This window comes from Plodia interpunctella, chromosome 8 (genome assembly GCF_027563975.2).
Source record: "Plodia interpunctella isolate USDA-ARS_2022_Savannah chromosome 8, ilPloInte3.2, whole genome shotgun sequence".
NCBI lineage: Eukaryota > Metazoa > Arthropoda > Insecta > Lepidoptera > Pyralidae > Plodia > Plodia interpunctella.
This window is the reverse complement of record NC_071301.1, coordinates 10,743,690-10,761,189: the sequence shown is the minus strand read 5'-3', so window position 1 is coordinate 10,761,189 and position 17,500 is coordinate 10,743,690. Positions and strand designations below refer to the sequence as shown.

Genomic DNA, 17,500 nt, shown 5'->3' with positions numbered 1-17,500 from the left:
TTGTTCTGATTGTCATTTTCACAACGCAATCAATGCAATCACAAAACTTGAACAGCTAATCTTTTTTGACAGAAGTGCACAGGAGATAAAATATGTTATTTGTTAGATATTTTTTTGTAAATATTTGTTAAAACAGCAATTGTATGATGTGATCACAATGGGTGGATGCATAGGAATAACTAGAAGCAGGAGCGGACCGATCGAGGAGTCTTCGGGGACCGTATCGCGGCCCAATTCCGGTACGTGAGCATAGGCTGTCTCCGTGGAGACGGTCGTGGATCAACGCTACGTTCACTAATCTTACTTATTCTACTACAGGTGGCCTGAGGAAAAACCAGTTATTGTGTCATGAGACAATCAGGTGGAAAAGTGACGTTCCATTGACAGAGGGTCAATTGCGGAGTAAACGAGATGAGTTTTGGGACACTGCGCCAGCGTTTGAAGGTCGCAAGGAGATCTGGGACGCGCTGCGGGCGGCGGCCGTGGCGGCTGAAGCCATGGACTTCCAGCTCGCGCAGGCGATCCTGGACGGAGCTAGTGTCTCCGTGCCTAATGGGTACTTGACAGAGTGCTATGATGAGTGGGGAACTAGATACCAGGTAAAATGCAACCAGCATTGGAATTATTTTATTATAATTGTTACTTCCATAGATGTATTCCTCAATGGTAAAGAATGTAATTATGTAAAAGGTCAGTCACTCATCCAGTAACTTTCTTGATCTTAGTGGAGTGGTTTACCTTCACCTGCTAGTTGGATATCCTAAAGTGTGGCTTTCCTTGTGGTGTTTTCCTTTTCAGGAATGTGTTTAGATGTAGAACACTATAATTAAAAACAGGTCATCCTCAACTCTATACTGACTGGAATTTTCTATATTATATAAATTAATAATATTTAGAATTATTTCATGCCTCAAAATATAATGTATAGGTAAATATAAATATTTTATCTAAAACTTAATGTCTAATAGAATATATTTATTATCATCATCCAAGTTCAGGAATAATACCTATAAAAGTACATTTTCTCATCAATTGTCAACCAGGCAAACAACTAACATTTCAGAGCAACCATTGCTGTGAATAAACAATCATATTTTAATCAATAAATTTATTTGCTAAACATAGGTACAATTATACAGATATAAACATTATGATATAGTGTGCTATGTTAATTAATTTGCCAGACAGGACTTGTACTGTCATTTGTTACCATGCCATTTATTATGAATACTGCCATGGTCAGCCAATTTTTCTGCAAATTATCACTAAGCCATATTTGTCTGTCAAACATGTCCATAAAGTATACAATGTTTATCTCACCTTGAATACTTCTACTCTCTATGTTGTGGGGTTCTTAGTAATGTATAAATAGTTTTTAGTAAAAGTGAATTAATATTTTTTTCTAATATTATTAGTGCTTAGGTGCTTGAGGATCAACTTACTTCGTGGTCTGAATACCTGTTGTAATTAAAATTTATTGTAACTTGCTAGATTTACTGTTTAACAAGTTTATTTACTTATTTACATATTTAATTGTCGGTCTTGAAGTTTGGAGATTTTGTGTAATCTTTTCTTAAAATTGTTACTGAAGGTGCAGTAACAACATTCTCATTCCTACTCATTTATTTCACATAATTTGTAGATGTACATTTGGTCTTAAAACTATTTACAAATTCACCTACTTATCGAAGCATTGTGAATTATAATTAATGACTATTTGAAGTTTGAAGAAACATTGAGTTTTTTTCCAGTCTTTCCTCATACTACTCTCTCAGCAATAATAATTCTCTTGTAAATGTTATTGAATATTGATCATTCTGTAAATTGATAGGGAAAATTGCTTTTGAAGGTCTAATTTGTTAATAAAAATCTCATTTTCATTAACCCAATAAATGAACAAAGTCAACTGCCTCATTGCAGCGTTAACTTTGTTTATTACTGGCGGCCTGTCCTGGCTTCGCTTGTGTAAGAGCATAATAAATTATATACCTAAACCTTCCTCTGGAATCACAAAAGCTACGCCAAAATAGCATCTAAAACAGTCTTAGAAAATATGGTACCCCTTGAGAGAAACAACACTACAAACTTAACACAGTTTTCTTTGTGTTAAGTTTGTAAAATGTCTGTTGAGTGTGTGTATGCAATATATATTTCCTGTCCCTTTTGTTTTTGTACGCTGCTACATTCTCGTGTGGTAGGTGCCAATATACTGCCTGTCCCCGCCCATCAACATGGTGAAGGAGGCGCACGGTCGCGACTCGCCGGCGGAGTGGTCGGAGCCGGTGGAGGCCGGCGCGGAGCTGGCGCTGCGCCTGCGCCTCTCCAGCACTTGCAAGGACGTCGAGCTCGCCGTCTGCTCCAGGCACACCATCGCGCACTGCAAGAATAAGCTGCATGTGAGTCTCTTTCCTTCATTGTTCCCTTTCCTCTTCGCCTCTTTCCGATTGCATTCAGGGCTGTGCCGCCGCGAAGCCGAGACTCAATGTTAAAAAAAACTAAACTTTGATGATTCGACTGTTATTTTACAACCGGCCGCCTGACGTCAAGCCTCCTTGAGAATATAGTAGGCCTACTCTCGTGTAGTCACGTCATATAAGGCGGCAGGAATACATAGCCTTGTCGCTGATAGTCAAAATAGTACATTTTCAGCTGACTTGTTGTGGACTGTGTATTGTACATAGACAGTTTTTGGTAAAATTTGATGTATGTACTTCTAAAATATCCCATTAGGACTTTTGATTTTGAAATTCCTATAAGGATACAGCTACTTATAAAGAAAATTGCGGCACCGATCATACAATTCACACGACGTTTTTTGATTGGCTGATCTACGAATTACATACAATAACTATGGCCAGGTGGACACTCACTATACCATTGTCAGTCCACGCACGTAGCAATGTGCCATTGAACTGCGATGACGACACCAATGTGCATCAACATTTATGGGGCATTTGTTTTGTTTATTGCTACTGTGGAGTTAGATTTTATTAAATGTGTTAAATGTACTTACTTGACAGGTGTAGGTATGAAACAGTATGTTTTCAGGATGAAAGTTCTATATAGGATCTGCCTTTGTGGTTTAGTAGCTTACTTTTTTTACTTACACCCTGTCTGATCCGTACTCCTAATTACATATCTTTCCGATTGTAGTAGAACAGTAGTTAAGAATAACAAATAAACTCACTTTTGCTTAATATTAAGTATTAAGACAGCAGGCAACACCAAAATAGTTTTTAGGGGGGGGGGGGTGATTATGGGATGGGTGATTGTTTTGGAAAAGTAATAATAAAAATAAAACTTGATTTGATTTTGGCGTTTGCAATATAGTGGTAATTATTATTCATGTGATAAGATGCTGATTGAGATAATTCTTTTGCAAATTAAATCTCTAATCATTTGAATCTAGTCCCCATTAGGAGAGCGCTGTCAATCGACACTCACGCGCCGTATCTTCCAAGGCATTAACAAACAAGTCGCTACCGTGGATCGATTGGACAATATTCTAAATCGGAGGTGCGCACTGCAGCTAATTTATTATGTTTTGTATCGCGTGAGTCATCAGCTGCGTCGCCGCGCCTTGTTGATTCAAAGATGTGAGCGCTCGTGGCCTCCAATGTTGCTAAAATCACATGCCTAATATAGCTTATAGGTAGGTCAAGCGACATGTCTTGATATACTTGATCTTAAAATGGTTTTTTAATTATTTATTTTGATTAATCAAGTGTATCGTAGTGGATCCCTGGTATAAATGAAGATTTGTGAGATCTACTTAGATATTTAATTAATACATACTCTAGTCTAGTTAGTAATTAGCACTTTACAATTAGCATGATAATCTAAATCGCCTGTGAGGTATTACTGAATAGACCCGAAGCGTAGTTAAAGTCAAAAGACTTTAACTACGCTTCGGTTATACTTGTACCAAATATAAAAAAGCCAAGATATGGGACAGTGCGACATTTAAACAGGTTGGGGAAAAGAAAATAGAGGACTGTATCGATTCAGTATCGCATACCGCAGGGAAACTCTCAGTCAGTTTATATAATCAAAATTAGAATTGGCTGGCTACACACTATCCGCGAACAATTCGCACAATCTTTGGCGTATTCGGTATATTTATTTCATTTTCTTTTTCATGCCTTCGCGTCGACATATGTCAAAGTTCTGCGATAGTGTGGCGCCTACACAAAATGAACACAAAACTCGGTCTTCCAGGCACAAGAGAACATAGAGCCATGGCGACAGCGCTGGTTCTACGGCGGGAAGCTGCTGGGCGACCGGCTGCTGGTGGAGGAGGCGCGCATCACGCCCGGGTACGTAGTGCAGGTCATCGTCAGCGCCGAGCCCAGCTAGTCGCGCCCTCCGGCTGTGTCTGTCTTCTAATGTCCGTCACACTCAAACACGCCTGTATAGTTAATTTATATATTTACAAAATTCATGTACCGACCGCATGACGGTAACTTTGCATAGATCTTTTTGCAGTAATAGGGCGAATTCGCAATTAATTTTGGTGGGTTGATGTAATGCTGTAAAATAAAACATGGGAAAATTGGGAACATTACTACTTACATAGATGCTGCTTGTTTTTAAATAAATCTATGATCAGATCCGAGAGATTTTAGTTGACAAAGTTGTGAATGAAGGAACGATATTGAGTTAATTTTCAATTCTCATCCACTTTGCCGGTTACTCCTTTAGAAACAAAATATAGTTTAAAATAAAGATAAAATGTATAATTTGGTGAATATAACTAAAGTTAAGATTTAAGTCATTTGTGTCAAGATTGGTCTTTATTCATAACTTTATTGTATTAAGTAAATCTGTCAACTAAAACTATGTACCCTATACTGCAATTTAGAACAATAGTCCCTATTACTTCTGTTATTATTGTAAAAATAAATAAATGACACTGTATCTAATAAAATAAAGGCCATTCCCTCGATTTATTATGAAAAAAAAAACTGTGGGCGATGATTTTGACAATGACATTTTAAGGAAAGACATTTCAAGGGAGATTTCGTGATTGCACGAGCTTCACATAGAATTTCACAACTTTCTACCTTCAAAGGTAGTATTATTAAAATGTTCGGAATTTGTAAAATTTGAATGACATCATAGGATTTATAAACCATTTTTTTTTATAATATTTGGTGGCATTGCGACACTACAAAATTTGGTACAGTATTTTGTGACAAAAATATATGTCACAATACTCCAATTCTGCGACACTACAAAATTGGGTACAGTATTTTGTGACAAAAATATATGTCACAATACTCCAATTCGGTCCAATGTTATGGCGATAGTTTATAAATCTTACTGAAGTTAAAGACAAACTTACAAACATGTGTAGACCTTATGTGAAGTTTATCTAAAGTGATGCGCCCTGAATAGCATTTACTACGATGTAGACGTGATTCGACGCCATGCAGGTCCGACTGTTAACATATTGTTTGCCATATTTAGGTAATCCAGGCTATACATTGTACAAAAACCTTATATACCTGTGTGACATGTGAACGATTTAAACGTGCACAATGCACATTTTTGACAGCTGTCACAAGCATATAACTATGTAGTATACATACATATTTTGTGTCAATAACCTTGTGAGCCCGTCTAAAATCGAAGTAGTGCAAAAATTCTGTTTGTACAAATAAGGTCGCTTGATTAGTATAGTTTTTGCTACTATTTAGCTAAAATCTTAATCAATGCGACGTTTGCGCAAGACGTTATAAGATATTGGGTCAGATATACCTACTTGTACTTCATGCATGTACGGCTCATGGGTTGACGAACACTCACTGTGTTGGCGGCGAACGGCGAACGCAATATGCAGCGTTTGGCGGCGCGTTGCGGGTGCGCGCCTTTGTGCTGTGTATGCGATATCGTCAACGTTAACCGAAGGAAGAGATACCTATTAGGAACATTCAAAAAAGAGAAGAACTTTATGTTTACTCTGTTTAGCGCGATTTTAGTGTGTCTCGAAAGGGTGAGTTGTTACATTGAAACCGAATTTGCACTTTATGTCTTGAGTAATAAAGTAAATTCTTGATTTGCAATCGCTTCCCTCGGTCTTCGTTGGCTTGTAATGTACCTGGCGGTAAATAATGCATTTCAGGTTTAAGGAGTAGATCGATTTGATGTAAATCCTTCTCTCTCGCACTTCGAAAAAGTGTGAAACCGAAAAAAGTCAAAGTAGTTTCTATTTTGATATTTGTCAACATTAGCAAGAATATCATCGCTTAATACGCGGTAAAAATCAAGCCAAATGTTTAATGTTGCATAGGAATTGAGTGAAAGAGACGTCACTATACCGGTTTGTCTCTCTACAATCCTTTGAAAGCCTGCTTTTCATTACTTAGCACTCGGTAACTGTACATAGTTAGATAGATATATAATATTTTGTCGGATATTTTTGTGTTGGACGCTCTTTCGTCTGAGTGAATGAGTTGGTTGTCTATTCTCTATGTGTAACAAATTTATGTTTGTTCTTGATTTCAGTTGAAAGGCTAATATATTTAATTTATAGTAAAAAGTTATGTTTACATGTAATTATACTTTTTTCCTTATATTTTTTGGGTATAACGTAAAATAGCGTTTTTGATTTATTTATTTACATACGTTATATCACAAGGACGAATACTCGTGCTTTCTCATCGCTACGTATTCCATATCAGAATAAAACATATATAGATATATTCTAAATATATGTAGGTACCATATTGATCAACTGAAAGTTAATATAGGTATTTCGTATCACTGCAGTAATAATACATTTATATTAGGTAAATGTAATTAAATTTTAAAATTATAACAGATTGTTAAGATTTTGTGAGCACATATTATGTATAAATTTTATTTATTATTGGGATAAATTTATTGTAATTTTCTTGTATGAATGGAATTTTAGTAAGTAATTATTGGAGATTTTAAAATAGTAAATACTTCAGTTTTGAAACAACGGACTGACAGAATTACAACTTTTTAAATTTACAATAATTACTTACGTGTTTCGATTTGTCTACTACTATTGTGGCCTCTGATTTTATATTAAGTTTCGTCACAAACATATATCTACTTAGTAGGGTGTAATAAAGTAATTTTTTGTATAACACGTATTTATCGAGGAAGCCCCAATGTAGTGTAAAGTTATTTGGGACGGAATATAGGGTAAGTGCGTATGAGATTTTGTAAGGAGGTGAATGGTGCAACAACATCCATTTTAACCTCGAATATTATTTTTATTGGGTATATTATTTTTTACTTATAAGACTGTTGAACAGACTGTCAATAAGTCGTCGAGTTAGATAAGAACATTACTCCAAGACTAGCTCAATGAGTCCATAAAATCACATGAGAAAAGTGAAAACATCTGAAAGAGCACATAGTTTTGCGGGTATTCGATGAGACTGAACCGAAACGAAAACGCTCGTTAGGGTATACTCTGCTCGAGTCGATAAAGAAAGCGACAGAGTGCAATGTTTTCGCGTCTGTCGTGTGGTCTCAAGCACAAGTTTTTATATTTATCTATATGTAGATGGTTGTTGTATCATTTACCTCCAACGGTGTGCGAACGCTGTATTGTTTTAGTTAGATTTAATCTATTTCACTATTTATTTATTGGCGGCGCGCTGCCATTTTCTGCAGTAGGTTATATTTATTTATCAGTATATGTGGTATGCTAAATGGATTTGAAGCCGGGCTAGCTGGGAATGACATGATCATGTCTGGTCCAGTTATTTGCAATGGCGCGCTAAGTCAAATTTGATGTTTCTGCCAGTTAATTCAGTCGTGAAACTACTACAAATCAAATCAAATATTCGTTATATTTGATTTGATTTGTAGTAGTTTCACGAGATATGGTTTTTTGTTGGACTTTATCAATATTTTTATCAAAGGAAACTAAAGACGACGTGCTAGCGTAGCCAAATGAGATAGAACATACATATAACTTCCCGGCCCATCTCATGGCGTTGTAAAATCGATCACACGAGGGGTAAGTGCTATGAATAGCACACCGAAACTTCTCGTGCATTTCTAATACGCAATTTTCTTTTTTATATAAGCGAGACGAGAAATATGACGATGTCTATAGCTTTCCTTGTTTACGATTTTTAAGGGATTGTCAAAGCATTAAACATCAAATTTGGCATGTATCACATGAATATATATAATATATAAAAGAATGCGTCACGCGCCGCTCCGCTCTGCGTACATAAAGCGACTGCCATGTATTGTGATTAGTTACTTTATACTTACGTATAACATATTATTTTAATGATCGCTAGACGTTAATTTGCATGCTGTAATATAATGTCGGGTGCTGCCGGTTTCAGCGGATCAAGCTGCTTTTTGCAAAATGAGACAAACTGAGACCAGAATAAAGATGTTTAAAAATATGTATATATTTTAGACTGAAATAGAACATAACATTTTCCTTTTATAACGCCATATAGTATAACCAGAGCTGTTATTGACTTATTGTACATATCCAATACACTTCAGATATATAGCGCAAGTAAAGTTTTTTTTTACGATTACCATGTCCTTCTACGTGAAAACAAATAAGTATAAGATGTTTTTGTGATGCAATATAAATTGCTCTGTAAATATTGTACCATTAACTTTAAAACTATAATTTCAAAGTATAGTAAATCCCCTTCCACACGACCCAATTTTACGCCCAATTTGATTAGATTGACAGTAAAATTGGGTCGTGTGGACGGAAGTATGAAATTCAAAGTCATTGGGTGGTCGGTATCGCCCGATTTGGGATTGCTCAGTCAAATATTGAAATTGGCGATATAGTTGTATACGTCCGCTCAGATTGTACCCAATTCAATCAGCAATCAAATTGGGCAATCAGATTGTGTCGTGTGGAAGGGGTTTAACGTGAAAAATGTAAAATGTGTTCGGTTCGCTGAGGCCGGCCCGTTTTGTGGTTGAGCTACTATTGTATGTGACGATATTTCTCGAGTGCGCACGCGCGTGCTTTACGTGTAAGGGCCCGTTTCACCGCCTGCTAATAAAGTATAGAAGTGTTGGATGCATCTGCATGACAGATTTCAATATGATATTTTATCAGTAAGTGGCCCTCAATGTTGTTTATCGAAGCTAGATTATTCCGCTTGATTCTTCCATAAACAGGTTTTTTCAAGTTTAGTTTTGAGGTCCCACTGCTGGGCAAAATTATCTCTTTAATGCATTCAATTTTTAAATAGTTAAACCTCGATCCAACTTTATGTGGACAGTACAGCATGTTAAACTTATAGCGATTCCGATCACGATAAAAACCAGATTATCAGAAATTTTATGCCGCCTCTGTCCAATGTTGTCTATGTTTTTTCTTGATGATTTTAACAATTTAATTCTCTTAACAGTTAAACCCTACACAAAATTGAGCGGAAGAGTGTATCTACGAAAGTTCACTTCTAGCTTTGTACTAAAATTAGTTAACGCACAGTGTTGAAGCAGGTTTTGGCTATCGTTGAGCTGTTTGGGCAATATAAATTATTTCTAAGCTATTTTGGTTTCGCTAGCCATTCCACGATTGGTTATTAAACTATTGATATATATTAAGCTCTGGTTAGGCTTGGAATAGTTACTCTTTGTTTTGTCTCTTTCCAGTATTTAACGAAGGAACGATACGGAACAATAACTATTTGAGACTAGTGGTATAATAATTAGGCAAATTCAGACTTTATACGACTTTCGGAGGAAATAAATTTAAAATTTACGAGCGGCGTATGTGAAGAAATGGGTTAAAATTGAATTCGTTCGCATAAAGTCTGTTTTGATGAAGTATTGTGTCCTTTATTTAGTTCCAACGTTTTTCATTTTACGCTCCAGCGTATGCCGTCAAGCTAAACTGAGCTTTACTGTTTTTGACGAGAGTTCATTATAACTTTACGTCGTAAGCTAGCGCGTAGATATTATAACGTTAGGAACTAATAAGGTCCCGGAAGAAATATCTCGAAATTAATTTTACCTTAAAAACTAAAGGATTGTGTAAATTCTCCGCTAAGTTAACGTAGATTTTAAGAGAGTTTTATATAAAAAAGTAATTTACGTTCGTTTTCGTAGACTGTCCGTTCCGAGTGACCGCACGTCCTGCAGTGATGTGATGTAAATTGTGAGTTTGTCTGTTACACCTGCCTGACACTTTCTGAAACCCTTTTCACACTAACAGAGAGCTTGGACCTATTTATCATGGTAACTGATGATCACAGAGTGAAGGAGACCGTGTTTAATTTCAAATTAAATTTTGTGAGATATTACCAGTTGAATGTCCCTGATGCATCAAGTATAAAAAAAATATATTTTTAAACAGACTGGGCTGGCTATTATAGTTCCATTCGACTACGTTTTCATGTATTTACCTTACAAATAAAACTTGTGTTTTAAAAATTAAAACTTCATGGAACTTCTTCATTCTGGAATACAACCTAAGTGTGAAAAGGAGTTAGCACTGTTTTACTTTATCTTGTAAAAGTGTAATTTTTAAATCGTTTTATTCTGTACTGTCATTTGTTAAGTATTGTTTCAAGTAAATATTGATTTAACCGCAACCTTTGTTTTCCTCCAAAGCCCTTTTAAAATAGAAGGTCAAATTAAAATTCTTCCTATATTTCCAGTCTATATTTGTCTAAATACTGAACGTATAAAATAAATTTGAAAGTATTTCATAATACATAACTTTGCATGGAATAGGGAATATGCATGAAACTGAAAATTTGTATTCAAATTTCCTTTAAAAATGTGGAATAACAATAAAAATCGATTCAAAACTGAAGGATGTTTATCGGATCTCTCTGTCTAATCGAGAACTATTTCGATTATCTAAGGGTTTTGAAAACATAATATTGGTTTAGTTTTAAACATGTAAATCCCTGTTTGTAAACATATAGAGATCGTTGGAAATTATCACATTTAGAGTAAGACTGAACAAATGCGATGTAACATTGAAATAAAAAATACGAGTCAAAAAGTGCAAAATCAATTTAACAAATCAATTGTTGCACTTTAATAAAATAATAATGAACTTATTTTACACATTTTCTCGTCGACATAGACCTGCCCATAGTAACACCAGAGGTTGTTTAAAAATAGTGGAATTATTGTTGACGGAAAATCTCCTAGGGTGTCGTTAGTTTAGATCGACTCTTATTGTCAAACACTCCGAGGTTTTTTCAAAACGAACATACAGTCTGTCAAGAAGGCGCTTTTGGCTGGCAATACTGAGTGTTTATCGACCAATCTTGACCATTCTATGGAATGGTTGCAATAGCAAAGAAATTTAGTATGTTCACAAATCCGTTTTTGAACGAACTGCATTTTTTCTTTTTCTTGACAGACAGTATATAGAATGTTTTAGCTCGTTTGAAATTAATCAAATAATTGCTTTAACTTTACAAATAAACTTTGCCATAATAAATCTTATGGCTTACTACTTTTCCAAAAATCTCATATTTTAAAAGTGATTTTAAATGAAGACGCCCAAACTCGCGCTTATATCTAAACTATACAGTTTTTTTTTTTGTATATATATGGTGTAGACAGAACGACATTTATTTTTTAAAAGATACAGACATAATTAAATCAGTTTTATAGCCTAACGAAACTTTGAATGTGCCTACTTAGGAATATACTTGAGCAGTTTAATCTCGTGCGTCAACCAAATCGCTAAAGACAGTAACATGAGGGACCCGGACTGGTGGGACGCTGCCAGGGGGGTCGGCACGTAGTGCAGCAGAGTCATGATGCCCAGCCCCACCTGTTGGGAACAATTACTGGTTCATTTTGTTTCTATATAAATAGCTACATAGTACATAAGGTATGCCATCAAGTCAAAAAATATATATCTGGGCACTTGTGTTGTATGACAGTGGGCACAAGTGACGTTACAAATGTTGTAGTCAAGAAGCGTTTTTAATATACTTTAATGAGAACAAAAATACTAATTGTTATCTCAACTTCCCAACTAATATTATAAATTCGAAAGTAAGTTTGTTGTCTCTTCACGCATTATCACTGGACCGATTGTTATGAAATTTGGTACACGGGTAGAAAATAACCTTAAATTTTTTATTGCGAAAATCTCACGGGAGCGAAGCCCCGGGGGGTAGCTGGTTATAAATAAAATTGATCGATTTAATTGACATTTGATTATCGTGTTTCGTTATATATTCTGTGATGACGTTTCAAGCTAGGTAAGAAGGTATTTTATGGAGGATTTTTGTATGTGTATTTTTTGATCTAAACAGTTTTTGAGTAGCGAATTTTAGAAATATTCGTAAATAAATCGACCATAACATACCTTACCTGTGGAACGTCACATACATATAAAGGGTTACTTACTTGTAGCCAGGCCATGGCCCCCACGGCGTGGGCCACGCGGGCCGCGGCGGGGGACAGCGGGCTGCGCCGCGCCTTCAGCCACAGGGCTGTCGCCAACGCTAGCGTCGTTGTTCCTGTTATAAATTGTTGTTCATCGTGATTTTGGTTATCGTGGTTTGGTTGGTTGGTTTGGCGTTATTCTTGAGGGGAGACAAGCGAAACACCGGCATTTTACGAAAGCAATTGTTATTGTAAAACTAAGTAATCACAAAATAGTTTCGCACCCGTGCATAGACTCTGAAAAAACGGTGAGTTTTTATCGAGCAATATGAAGATCAATTGTTCATCCAGAAACTTGATCTTAAAGTTATAAGTATTCGTTACATTTTCACACCTGTTAGGTGTGCCTTGCGCTTAATCTATTTCAGTGGACTTACCTAATATCCTGTGGTCGAATTGCACTGTAACCGGGTTTTCGGTGAAATTACGTATCTTTGGTGAGAATTCTAAAATGTCTGACGGTATCCAGTGGTCACCCATCTTGGGGAACGAGTTGTAGACTAGGCCCGCATCTAAACCCGCTACGAACGCGCCTGTGAAAATAAATTTCATAATGATAACTTCAGACTGGAAAAAAAGACGTAACGCCCCGCCATTTTATTTAGTGAAAATGCGCCGTGCGTGTCACGCGTAATTTACGTCTAGTTCGTTCAACACGCTAGGCGAGGTTTTATTCGGGTCTCTTTCTTCGTAGTCGTATTCCTTATACTATTAAGGGAGCGGTTTGCCGTTGCCATCTGGCATTCTAATTTTAATTTATCATGTCAAAGTATATTTATACCTACGTAAATTTTATAATATTCATATCGAGTAACGCAGATTAGATCTCTTTCGTGTGCCGCCGCAAGCACGGTGATAGCGTAAACAAATCTTACAACAAACGTTCAGCTGCGATTTCACGACCCACACACAAAGCCCACCTGACAACGCGGTAAAGAACGCCATAGCTTTGACAGAATGCGCCAGCGCGGTGACGGCCCGCAGCGCGCGCACGCGCACGCGCACAGCGCGCGGCGGCCGCAGCACGCGCAGCGCGCCGGACAGCAGCCCCGCGTACAGCAGGAAGGCGAGCCCCAGGTGCGCCGCCAGCCGGTACTGCGACACCCGCGGCACGTCCGACGGGCCTTGGAAGCGGTCCTCCAGACCTGACTTCACCATGTACCAGCCCATTAGACCCTGTTCAGGCGATGAGCGATCATTATTGGTTCGGTACCGGCTATTGATGGTTTTCACCTCTCTCCCTCCTGTCTCGATGATCTCTGTTGCATTATTTTTCCCGGTCGAGTCAATATGGAAAATTATATTTTTCAGATTGATATAAGTGTGGAACGTTGGTCTATCAGCCTGTTTCCATCCATCCATGTTTAGAAATATATTTCGATTCACAAATAAAATTATCACAACGTAAATTTTAACGTGATCGATGCCCCTTTACATTATTAATTTATTTAGAAATAATTCTCTTGTATGACTCGAAAGAATAACTCATTCAATTATCTAAATAAAATCTTTATTAAAATCACTATAGATGCTAAAGATGATGATGAATAGATACTTAACTAATATTAAAAATTAATATTTCATGAAAAAAGAGGTTACGAATATATATGGCTAAAACGAGATCTATCTAGCCTATACCCCCAAACTGTGCTAGTCCTCACCTGAGCGGCCACGAGCGCACAGTACACGCTGACGCGGATCTTCATGGGGCGGTCGAGCAGTCCCCGTGCCCAGAAGGCGGCGGCTGGCAGCAGCACGACGGCGCCGATTGCGCGCCCCCACGAGCGGTGCGCGAACTCCATCCACCAAATCCATTTGAATTCTGATAACGTTATGTGCTGGTTTTTGCTGTCGAAAATTTTTGTTTTTGTTTAGATGTTTATAACTTCTTATTTCGTAACTTAATCCGTCATCCAGTGAAATAATCCGCCGGGCCTTTAAGCGACACCTGTACACAATTCATCACAAAAGTAACAATCGTATTTCATAAGAGAGATTCATTACTCTTGTTTCAAAGATCAATAAGTAGTAGAACATACACTCGATTGAACTTACTATTTATACTCAGGATACTGCTGGTACTTCTCGAACTCTCTCATCCACTCTTCTTCAGTGGTGGGCAACTTCTCCCCCAGCAGCCGCCACGTCACCATCGACAGTCCAGACTCCGTCAGTCTAGTTACGCCACCTACAGTAAGCATAACTAGGTACGTATATTTTACACGAAACAATTTGTAATAACAAACACATCAAAGGTTAAAGCTTCATTTTTTTTTAGATTACAAGAAAAGCCATTGTCATAATCAATAAATCTATGTCACTTTCCAGATCTCCAACTAACACCACACCAAAAATCACCCCAATATAATCGTCCGTTTTGAAAAAATATGACAACTAAACACTGCGTATATAACACGAGGTAAACAACATTGGCTGAGATGGGTTCATTTCAAAATTCGAGCACATTTATTTAAATAAATATTGCTTTTCCTCCTCTGTATTTCGCATTGTTATGTATTTTGTAATTGTGTTGTTTTCTCAATAAATATTCTAATGAATATTCATTTCCGAAGTGGGAATCATTCAATTTCAGTATGTAAAATACTTAATATTATTATATGAAAATAACATATAAAGACCTGTTACAGGTTAACCCATTCGAATATTTTTTTATTCCGATACATCACCAAAAGGTAGAACTACAGTGTGTTCCACAAATATTGTTTTAAAAATAGCGAAAACCTATTTAACTACCTGCTTTTTATCTGGAATTGAGTGTATAAAGATCTGGTCTAGGTCGGTTAAATATAAATAGGTATCAAAATATGATGATGATGTAAAAATTCAAGATTTAGACAGATTTTTATTATATACAAAATGGCTAGATTGTATTTTTTTTTTCAAATTTTTAAATAATCTCATATTCCATGCTAAGATGTATTGTTTTGAATTATTTTTTTATGTAAGTACCTATGTTCATAAAAATAGAGAACTTAAGCAAGCCTAGGACTAGATCAAAATTGAAAACTTTACACTATTTTAGAATTTTAAAGTTGATACTCCTAAAACAGGCTAACAGAATTTTGAAAGAAAACAACAATAAATCATGACATGATTTATTTCAAAGTAAAGTTACATTAATGTGCTTCATATATTAAAGAAAAATAAATAAATGACAAGAGACATGCCTCTAACCCTAGTTAGTTGACTGCTACCTACTTCATTTTAAAACTAAAACCAATTAAGTACTGAATATAATTTTGAGAATCCATGTTCAGAATCTTTAACAATGTCCTAAGTTTGTACTTAATCCTATTTTTTTTAATTATCACATGATAAGAGACCAAAACGATTTATATATAAAAAACATTTTAAAATTCCTAATCTATATAATCTATATAAAGATCGTTCCTTGTTTAATGCAAAACAAAATCCTACTTACTACCATTGGTAGATTTCAAAGCCAGATTAACAACATGATATACACAGTACAGCAATATCAAGTACCCAGCCACCATACCTAGCACCACCGCTGTGAACACCATGCCGCTGCAGCCCAGCAGCCAGTAGCCAACCACTTTGGGAGGCCTCGGCTTGGGAGTGGTTGCACAGAAGCGAGCAACCATGCCGTTTGATTTGACTAGTTCACTTAACTGTAAATAAAGTTTAATTTAATTTTCTATGTTCATTTGCCTACTATAAAAAAACTAGGCCTTATTTGGAGACTTCCAGACTGTCCAGGGAAACTCTGCACTCTCCACCCGGTGGGAGCTTTTCATCAGGTATTATGATACCTGTTCTATCATTATTCATTTAGAGACTAATAAGTCTACTCTCTCTGTCTAGATAGACTATCAAATCCACTATTACTAGTAAAAACCAATCTTGATCCTGTCAGTGATTGTTGATATTGATTCAATATCCACATAAATCCACATAAATAACATAAAACAAAACTTACCCTAAAACCCTTATTCCCCAGTCTGCCATTAGAACTCCTGACTGGCGTCACAAGCTGCCTACTGCCAATGTTGAATGAATTCCTGGTTCCGGAAAGTAGCAGCTTGCTCTGCACAGCTCGCAGCGGCTGAGTGCAGCGGCACAGGTGTGACACGATCAACATGCTGCTAAGACAATGTTTGTAAAAAAATTATGACAATGGCTAACTTATCCAACGAATGTATCTTTTCCAGTCAATAATGTTATAAGTAAGAGCTTATTCATAAGTATGTATCCACAAAACAGATTGCCTGTGTGATAAGCTTTCATAATGTCATTAGCATTAGCAAATGTTTACTCAACACTTCACATTTAGGTACAAATATTGTGCAAACAATCAATGTTATGAGTGCTATGTTTAGTTTCTATGTAGCAGTATGATATCAAACAGATACATTTCTAAATAGGTTTTCAATCCTAAATTCATTACTCTTTATCTATACTCTGACTGTCCCTAGGTATTATTGAATAATTTGAACCAAAACTGTAGTAATTTTTGTATAGGTATTATTTACATACATATCACTTTCTATTATTTATCACGCCCAATTCCCATCCATGGAGGTAAACAGAGACTAGGGATTTCCACCTATTATTACAGATTCTTAAACTTAATATCATTGTTTAATTGAGATATCTAGTCAACTTTAGAGTGCGCGCTACAAAGAAGATAACAAATAGATTCAGCGCATTTCAATACAGACATAACCTATCCAAAATATTGCTATATTTACGGTTCTGTAACTCCTGTTTCTTTACCTGGAATGTGAATATGATACCAGAATAAATCGCAATGACTCCAACTATCGGAAGTTCACATTTATTATCTATTTTTATTTCAACATTAAAAACAACACCAATCAGTCACATCACAATATTTTACTTCTGATTTTAAGTCGTCTCGGTCGGTCGAGTTGACATGACACTTGATTGAACGGGGTGAGAATTGACAGTGACATTCTTTATTTTTTATTGAAAAGTGCCAAAATTATTATTTTTATGCTTACAACATTTAAGTTCTTATATATGTGTTAAAATAGTGACCACCGATATAGCTACAATAAGAATATATTTGCTCGTAAATTGGAGCACTTTGTAT

The 17,500-nt window shown here is 36.3% G+C and overlaps 2 protein-coding genes across 3 annotated transcripts; one reads left to right on the top strand and one right to left on the bottom strand.

Annotated features, from left to right (window-relative positions):
• Positions 1-23: 23 nt before the first annotated feature.
• On the top strand, positions 24-10,574 carry LOC128671956 (uncharacterized protein). Its single transcript, XM_053748807.2, has 4 exons — positions 24-239; positions 319-599; positions 2,199-2,396; positions 4,219-10,574. The coding sequence occupies exons 1-4, from the start codon at positions 158-160 to the stop codon at positions 4,354-4,356; spliced, it is 699 nt and encodes a 232-aa protein (XP_053604782.1). The 5' UTR covers positions 24-157; the 3' UTR covers positions 4,357-10,574.
• Positions 10,575-10,622: 48 nt separating this feature from the next.
• On the bottom strand, positions 10,623-17,314 carry LOC128671954 (uncharacterized protein). Of its 2 annotated transcripts, none has more exons than XM_053748806.1 (9): positions 17,161-17,314; positions 16,364-16,529; positions 15,923-16,055; positions 14,458-14,590; positions 14,064-14,250; positions 13,323-13,578; positions 12,780-12,935; positions 12,364-12,476; positions 10,623-11,779 (listed from the first exon to the last, which is right to left on the bottom strand). In XM_053748806.1, exons 2-9 carry the CDS (start codon positions 16,523-16,525, stop codon positions 11,639-11,641), a joined length of 1,281 nt encoding a protein of 426 aa, XP_053604781.1. In that variant the 5' UTR covers positions 16,526-16,529; positions 17,161-17,314; the 3' UTR covers positions 10,623-11,638. The 2 variants fall into 2 exon arrangements, with proteins under 2 accessions (XP_053604781.1, XP_053604780.1); XM_053748805.1 differs by having other exon boundaries at positions 16,364-16,526.
• Between the last annotated feature and the right edge of the window lie 186 nt (positions 17,315-17,500).

What these genes read in the sequence shown, in the direction of transcription:
- LOC128671954 (XM_053748806.1), bottom strand. Translation starts at nt 16,525, where the DNA reads ATGTTGATCGTGTCACACCTGTGCCGCTGCACTCAGCCGCTGCGAGCT. An exon ending in CAGTATCCTGAGTATAAATA is followed by an intron (nt 14,251 to 14,457) that starts GTAAGTTCAATC and finishes AATTTTCGACAG; the next exon opens with CAAAAACCAGCACATAACGT. An exon ending in GTGCGCTCGTGGCCGCTCAG is followed by an intron (nt 13,579 to 14,063) that starts GTGAGGACTAGC and finishes TCGCCTGAACAG; the next exon opens with GGTCTAATGGGCTGGTACAT.
- LOC128671956 (XM_053748807.2), top strand. Translation starts at nt 158, where the DNA reads ATGGGTGGATGCATAGGAATAACTAGAAGCAGGAGCGGACCGATCGAG. An exon ending in CGTATCGCGGCCCAATTCCG is followed by an intron (nt 240 to 318) that starts GTACGTGAGCAT and finishes ATTCTACTACAG; the next exon opens with GTGGCCTGAGGAAAAACCAG. An exon ending in AGTGGGGAACTAGATACCAG is followed by an intron (nt 600 to 2,198) that starts GTAAAATGCAAC and finishes CTCGTGTGGTAG; the next exon opens with GTGCCAATATACTGCCTGTC.